Source organism: Typopeltis vanoorti, chromosome 12 (assembly GCF_054136105.1).
Source record: "Typopeltis vanoorti isolate ZY-2024b chromosome 12, IOZ_Tvanoo_1.0, whole genome shotgun sequence".
NCBI classification, from domain to species: Eukaryota; Metazoa; Arthropoda; class Arachnida; order Uropygi; family Thelyphonidae; genus Typopeltis; species Typopeltis vanoorti.
The window spans coordinates 2,128,440-2,136,365 of NC_143560.1; the positions used below are offsets into that span (position 1 = coordinate 2,128,440).

At 32.1% G+C, this 7,926-nt stretch overlaps 1 protein-coding gene across 1 annotated transcript; it reads right to left on the reverse strand.

The window, feature by feature from the left end:
* Nucleotides 1-1,321: 1,321 nt before the first annotated feature.
* Nucleotides 1,322-5,767, reverse strand: LOC150100545 (glucose-fructose oxidoreductase domain-containing protein 1). Its single transcript, XM_090401254.1, has one exon. It carries the CDS (start codon nt 5,595-5,597, stop codon nt 4,371-4,373), a length of 1,227 nt encoding a protein of 408 aa, XP_090257380.1. The 5' UTR covers nt 5,598-5,767; the 3' UTR covers nt 1,322-4,370.
* Nucleotides 5,768-7,926: the final 2,159 nt, after the last annotated feature.

Consider the following 7,926-nt stretch of genomic DNA (forward strand, 5'->3'; position numbering starts at 1 on the left):
GAAAAAGGAGACTGTCAAGATTCTATTTGATTTTTTATTTTTATGGCACAATGACATCAAAGATCATACTGCACCAGGACACAGGTGACAGCAGTACATATGGAAAAGAGTTAGTAGGACAATCACAAACATCCATGTCCTTGGCAGGATTCAAACCTGCAGGTGCTCTTGGTTGGAGAGCAGATACATTAACCAAACAGCCAAGAGATGGTTGAGACTAATGGAGAGGATATTAATATGTAAATTAATATAACATTTGTTTATTAATAATAATATTTAAAATAATATAGGTTTATTAATAAAAATGATTAATGTCATAAAAAAACAAAGGTTTGCAAGTCTAAAATAAAGAAATTTTAGCCTGCAAAAACTGACTAAAGTAGATCAAAAACACGTATTTTTGCCAACGAATGAACTTACTGACCAAGGTCTCGCATACACCTATGGGAAACAATTATACTATGACCAGAAAGAATAACTACAAAGGTTATTCCAACACACCCACCCTATCTGCTGTATGCACCTAGAAGTCCAAAGTTCTTCAATACTGTTTTCCTTAAAATATATATTTTATGATCAGATGTTTGCTGTTTAAATATAATTTTACCTTTCTTGCATGTAAAACTTAGGATGGGTTTTAAAAGCATGTTTATTCACATGGGGTCTCATCAATGCGAGCTAGACCCAGAAGTGATACCAAGGTTGAAGTAATGAACAAGTGTTATCAGATATTTGTTGATTAATGACTTCTTCATTATGAATGAATTTGACTTCTGCATTACTTCAATCTTTGTATCACTTCTGGGTTTGGCTTCCACTGATGAGACCTCAATAAAGGTTGAAACTGGTCTGGGTAGTGGGCCTTCCCATAAAGCTATGCATTATGGGATACTAAGGCAATTGATGTGAAGTCATTAGCCTCTATATACAAGTAGCACAGTTGTGAAGTTACTTCATGTGCAAACTTTGTTTGCTTACACTTGGATAAAGGATGAAACCAAGAACATAATTTCTTGGCATCTTTATTTTATCCATGTTATTTCAGTAGGATCATATACTTCACATAGAGATTCTGATCAACAAATAAGCATGGCTGGTAGATAAGTTAATGGACAGAAACAGAGGGTAAATATTTAGTTAATCCTGAAGATGATATCACTGCTAGTTTTTTAGTATTCTACATTAAACCACAAACATTTTTACTAATATGTATACTGTAGCACTCCACATTGTGTTCAAAGTTTAAGTTATGTGATGTTCCAGTGATTTTTAAAATATACCTATTATAATTATCTCTACCCTCAATAAAAGTCAAAATAAGTGAAACCACCATTTCCAGAGACTTTATTCAAGTTTAGTGCACTGGGTCGCAAATAATAACAAATTACAACAAAGAAACTAATAACATTACAAAATTTAAAATGACATAACTAGAAATGTAAACTTTGCCTAAAAGAGCACAAAAGATTGAAAATGGCAATCTACAAAGTTAAAATACCCATTTTAAAATATCATTGAACCCGAAAGGAAGAAAGGATAAAAAGAGAAATGAACAGAAAGAGGGGAGAGGGGAAGGAGAGAAATACTTCTGACCTTATTTGTTTTTTAAGAGGAGAAAACAGATTTTTTTTCTGTTATTTCAGAATAACAGAACAAGTTAATAAAAAAAATAATAATAATAAATAAATAAAAATTCTTATTCACTTTATATATAAAGATTTGATACTTAAAGCAATATTAGAATGAATGAACCATGAACATTTTCAATGTTAACTGGCAAATATATCAAGTATATGGGCTATTTTAAATTACTGAGAGCAAATCACCATATGATTCATATTACACACACATTGATGAACACACTTGCATTAGCCAGATAATGAAATATTACTGATTTACAGTTCAACCAAAGAAAACAAATACTTAAACATTTTAATTTTATTAATTTTTAAACAATCAATGTCAGGGAAGGGAGAGAGAGAAAGAGAGAGAGAGAGAGGATTTTTAAGAAGTATCCTAAATTCCTCTGCTGGGACTGGACTAATGCATGACAGTTATCTACATAAGCTAAGGGTATGGCACAATCTAAATAACCATTAAAGATGTCCTGCATCATAATAATATTACTACAATAAGGTCAGATCTTGCACAGCCCTCTACAGATATAAATTTTAAACCTTCTGGGTAACATTAATATTTCATAAATTGATCCAAATAATATGACTTGGAAAAGGAAAAGTGACCAAAGTTTAATACAATTCTTGCTTAAGTACTCAATCTTATATCAAAGAATTCTAGAGGAAACATGAATAGCTATTGGCAGGATTTTACTTTTACCTCACAGCACTCTACTGTACATTTTTACAAATTGCTATCCACATTTCACTTGTGGCATTACCTATACAAAACAAATGCTTTGTGCTTTTCAATTAAATACAGGCCCTTACCCAACAACATATGCTAAAATAAGTGTATACACACAACCTATTAGTGATTACAGTTAAGATGACACAATAAACAGAGACAATACATAAAGAAAATTAAATAATACAAAATTAGAAAATTAATGACTAGGTTATTTGCCATTTAAAAATTGTTTTAATAGAAAATAGTAAAAAAAAAAAAAGCTAGTATTTTATTAGACATGGACCATTTGTAAATGCATTAATCTAACGATGCCTTATCAACTTTACATGCAGTAGTGGCCATGCTTTTTCATCCAAATAATAATAGTAGTAATAAATGAATAAATAAATAAAGTTGATTTAATTCATTTATTACTATGAGGAAGAAGGAAATTTTGATGACTTTCACAAAAAACTGCCAAAACAAAATTACTATTATTATTTGTTTTAAATGCATTTTGTGCTTTATCCTCTGTATGTTATTCACAATTAAAACTTATTTTAACATAAATTACATAACTGGGAATTAAAGAAATATCAATGAAGCTGTTTTATATTAAATATATATGATGCATAATAGTATTCAAAATAATTAAACGAAATACTGAATTCCTTAAACAAAGCAAAATGCATATATTAAATTTATTTAAATCAAGTAAGGAATTCTTAATCATCAACTGCCAAAATTAAATGCTGGAAATTTACTCTATACTTGAAGATTTAGCACAATAATTCTAAAACTTCTATTCATATGCTTTAAATTTCATGAAATTATAAACAGAAAATATATATCAATTAACACATTCATATACATACATATGTATATATTCTAGCTGTGTTTTTATTTTTTTAGTTTATATCACTAGTCTGTTAAATACTAATTGTAATCAGATGTGGAAAAACCTACAATTTAAAAACTTCATTAACGTCAGGAATGACACACAAAAATGCAACTTCGTGTTCAAGCTGAAAAACCTAATTTGTAACATGAAGAGAAATCTTTTTTTGCAGATAATACTGATGGCACTACATACAAATACTTTCTTCTGTTTGACAGTGTAATTGTTTTACATCATTAGCTTCACAAAAATGTCTGTTGTTAACACCACTACAAATCTGAAACCCAAATGAAAGCTGTTGTGTGTGTGTGTAAATTTGCATTTTATAGCATCTTTAGCTGGTATTCAGATATTCTAGATCTATATTTACAATCCTAAGCAAAATAATAACAGTGGATATATTGTATTATTATTATGCACCATAAAATTTTTACAGCTAGATAAATTAATGACTTCTCTTAGCATCCAATTTAGAAACTGCGCCTTTACTTATATACACTGGAGTTTTATTTCTTGGAAATTTGAGATCAGAAAAAGAATTAATCATCATACATATGAACATAAATACATTTTCTTACATGACTTAAGCAGTGTTATAGCCAGGTACCAGTAAAACTTTTATGAGAAACCACTCCTTTAAAAATTTTAAAATCAGTAAATGATTAATTGCACCATTGCTTCACCTCAATTAGTTTCCATGAACTCGTGTCATTTAATTTCAATTATCTATAGAATTTGTCAAAAAAACAAACCAAAAAACATAGAATTTAAATTCTAAAGAATGCAATTATAAAGTTAAAAAGATGCATAATTTGTGGTTCTATATTGGCTTAATCTTGTTCTGAGGTAAATAGTTACTGTACAATTTGAGCAAGTGTAACTGACTGCATAAGATCATTAAATGCATGGTTTGTTTTAAATTAATTAATACAACTTCAAAATGACAAATAAATATATATTTATCATTCAAATTATGAATCTGACTTCAGTTAACTGTGACGATAACATCCATGGAAATTTTTAATTAGTGCAATGATATTATTTTATTATAATCCTATTGGACCTCCAGAATGCAAAAACTAATTTAAAACACTGTTCCTTGTGCGAGACATATCTTACTGCAGAATCACAGTGGAAATGTATTCCGGCGCAGAACCGATGACAGCACTGGATTATGCATTTCTGGCTCCTCAGTAAGGATTTCTACCTTGACCCACTCTTTAGTTTTTGAAGATAAACGTACAGCATCAATAACAGCTTGAATATACTGTCCATCTTCAAAAGTTGCTGCCATTGCCACTGGTTCTTTCACCCAACTCTGAAGATCTTCTAATGAACCAAATGCATCTTTAAGGGCTCCAATCATTTTCACAAGCCCTTTCATGTATGGCTTTGGCAATATAACATTTAAATGACTCTGAAATCCATCCGAGGTTGTAGGAGAAAGTGAAGGTAGAGAACAACTTTTTGGCAGTAATGTTGGCGTTTTCTTTAGGTCTTCAACATCTAAATATAGCACCTCTTCCTTTACATATTCATTTTTTTGTCCATATAAATCGCCACCGCGAACTATAACATGACCTTTAGTTCCACATATAAGAAATTCCTGATTAAACTGTCCTGGTAAATGCTCGTTTAAGGTTACCGTTGCACATCCGCCAGTATCTAATTCCATTTGGAATGTACAGAAATCATCACTTGTAATTTGCCTAATACCTTTAATGTGTTCCGTAGTCTTCGTAAATGTTCTCATCATCCCGTGAACTCTTACAGCTCGCAGATTAGTTACATATGAAATTATATCTATTACGTGGCTACCGATATTTGTTAATAATCCTCCACCCATTATTTCATCGCACATCCAATCGTAATGATCACGCAGCAAGCTGCCACAATGTACACGAATATCACATACGGTTATTTCTCCTATATATCCATCTTGTATTACTTTTTTCATATGAACAAATGCTGGCAAAAACCTGAGACTATGACACAAGATGGATATCAGAGATGGGTAGTACTGAGCTGCATGAACCATTTTAAGCACTTCGGCTTGGCACAAACCAGCTGGCCTATCACATAATACATGCTTTCCAATACCTAGAGCTTTCACAGCAATCTGAGAATGAAGATGCGGTGGGCAAATGATGCAAACAAGGTCAACATCTTTACGAAGCAAAAGTTCATCAACCTTACTTGTGCTAAATGGAATATCCAGCTCTTTGGCAATCTTTTCGGCTGCTTCACTGGTGCGTCCCCAGATTGCTTCTACTCTAAATCCTCGGGCTCGTAAACATGGAACTAAAATTCGAACGATCTTTCCTGTACCAAATACCCCTACGCCTGGCAACATATTCAATGTTGAAGTTCGTTATTACTACCTGACACACACAAAATAATTCATGATTAATTTGTTTGTTCCATCAGCTCTAGGAATACATTACCACACAGATAGGGCCATATCCGGGAATGTAAGAAATACGATGAATAAACAACCAGATTAAAAAGTTGAAAACAATTAGAATTCCATACGGTCACCATGTTGAATAACCAACGCCCTCACATGCTTGAGAGCAAATATGTGATAAACTAATGTCAAATGCTTTTAAATTCTGAAAATAGCTTTACTTTCACAGTATAATGTCAAATATCCCTATAATTGGAACAACACCGTTTGTTATCCAGGTAAAGACTACAAACATTAAGCTTCCTTCTAAAGTATATATATATATATATATATATATATATATATATATAAAAATTTAGTCTTAAAATGATACTTTGTCATTATCACTACTTTATTTACACAATTAAAATACAGACAAAACAAGTTATCATTCACAATTTGACTGGTGATACAGTGCAATTCAGATTCTACTCGAGTAGATTTGAGAAATGTATCAGGTACCGTAATAAAATATAGACTGTGTCAAGATGCCGTTTTTGTTTTGTTTTTTCATTCATATGTGTTTAAATCATTGACGTTTAATTCTTGTTAAGACTGTATACAGTTTCTCTGAAATTGCACCAAGTGTAACATTGATAATTAGGATGATCTTGGTCTGGTTAAACCACAGCAGACCAACTACTATTGTCGAATATCGATGTTACTTTTTTTTCAAGTTCTTTATTGTTGTTGATGTTGTTATAAGTGATGTTATGTCTCAATTTTTTCTTTATTGTTAATTTATCTTTAATTTACTTTACTTTCCTTTTACTTCTAACATTAAATTTTCGTATCTCTTTTTCTCAGAATTCGGTTGCCGACAAAATTGTATAGATTTAAGACTGCGCCAGCCGGTACTAAATTCTGATACACTATCTAAAATACTTAAGGAAAATTGTAGGGATCAAGATATATGCAGTCGTGGTCCCTATTCTCATATCACTGTTGGTTTCCCCTTTAAATGCAATGGTACGAAATTTTCCAAACGGTAATTCAAATCCGCAGAAGAAATGACAAACTCAATTGATTATGTAAAAGAAACACATTTATTATTTCACAAAGACAAGTATACATGTTATTTAAATTCTTAACCTTAAAAGAGTCTGGGTTCCTTTTCTTAATAAATCACAATTCAAAACTTCTGTACTATATTCTCTTACTGGACATAAATTCCTCACTTCTATACATATATCTACCTTCAGACTCTCACAATTAAGTTACCTGATAATATCATACATGAAACATTACATATAAACACTAGACAATTCAATAAATCTAACATGTAATTCTCTAGGACAATAGTACTTATTTCTACTTAATTCTCTCACCCAAAATATCTGTTAACACTTAATCACTTTCTGATCATATGACATTACTTTTCTTAAATCACTTAAACAGTTCGGAGCTCGGCCTCCTGTTCAGCTGGAACCTAATATGTTTTCCTCTTAGCAGTAGACAAAAGTGTCCAAATTGCAGACTGTTCATATGGTACAACACATAAATAGCATGTGTTCTTAGCTTCTGTTTCTTTACTTCACGGATATTTTAATCCTACATTAATATAAGAAAATCTTCGCTTACCGTTCTTGCTTTGACTAGGTATTCTGATCTGTTCACTGTACCTCCTCTGATGGCTGGCTGGCTGGCTTTGTTCCTTTGTTCTACACGAACCGAAAACACTCATGCACAGATTACGCTGACATGGATTTCATCAGCGGCTCTTTCTCCAAAATGCGTTTGAACACATTGTAGTTGCAGCTTTGACCGATGTAATATGCATAGCAAGGGAAGATCCTTGCTACACGTGGCGGCAAGCTCTACATAACTCTCCTATGGGAAACTTGGTGCCGACGAAACTCGGAGACGAGACACAAGCGATCCGAGGTAAGAGACAAGAGAAAAGAGATAAGAGAGCGATTCGAACTCCCGCCGAAACTTTTATACTCCGAAACAGCTCCCTCACTCGGCGGTGTCGTAACGCATACGGCGGCAGCCGATTGGACGCTGTGGCTACGAACTGTCTTCACATGTCTTAAAACTTGTACTTAGCTTATACATATTTATTTGGTAATACTACATGACTTTCTACTTTGATTCATTCACAATTATTATTTCAATAAACTTATGAGCTATCTTAACTATGTTTAGAATTTACACATCTGGTTATTTACATTTTCCTGGGACATTATTATTATTATTATTATTATTTTAACGGTGTCTCCATGGAGTCAAAAGA

What these genes read in the sequence shown, in the direction of transcription:
- LOC150100545 (XM_090401254.1), bottom strand. Translation starts at nt 5,597, where the DNA reads ATGTTGCCAGGCGTAGGGGTATTTGGTACAGGAAAGATCGTTCGAATT.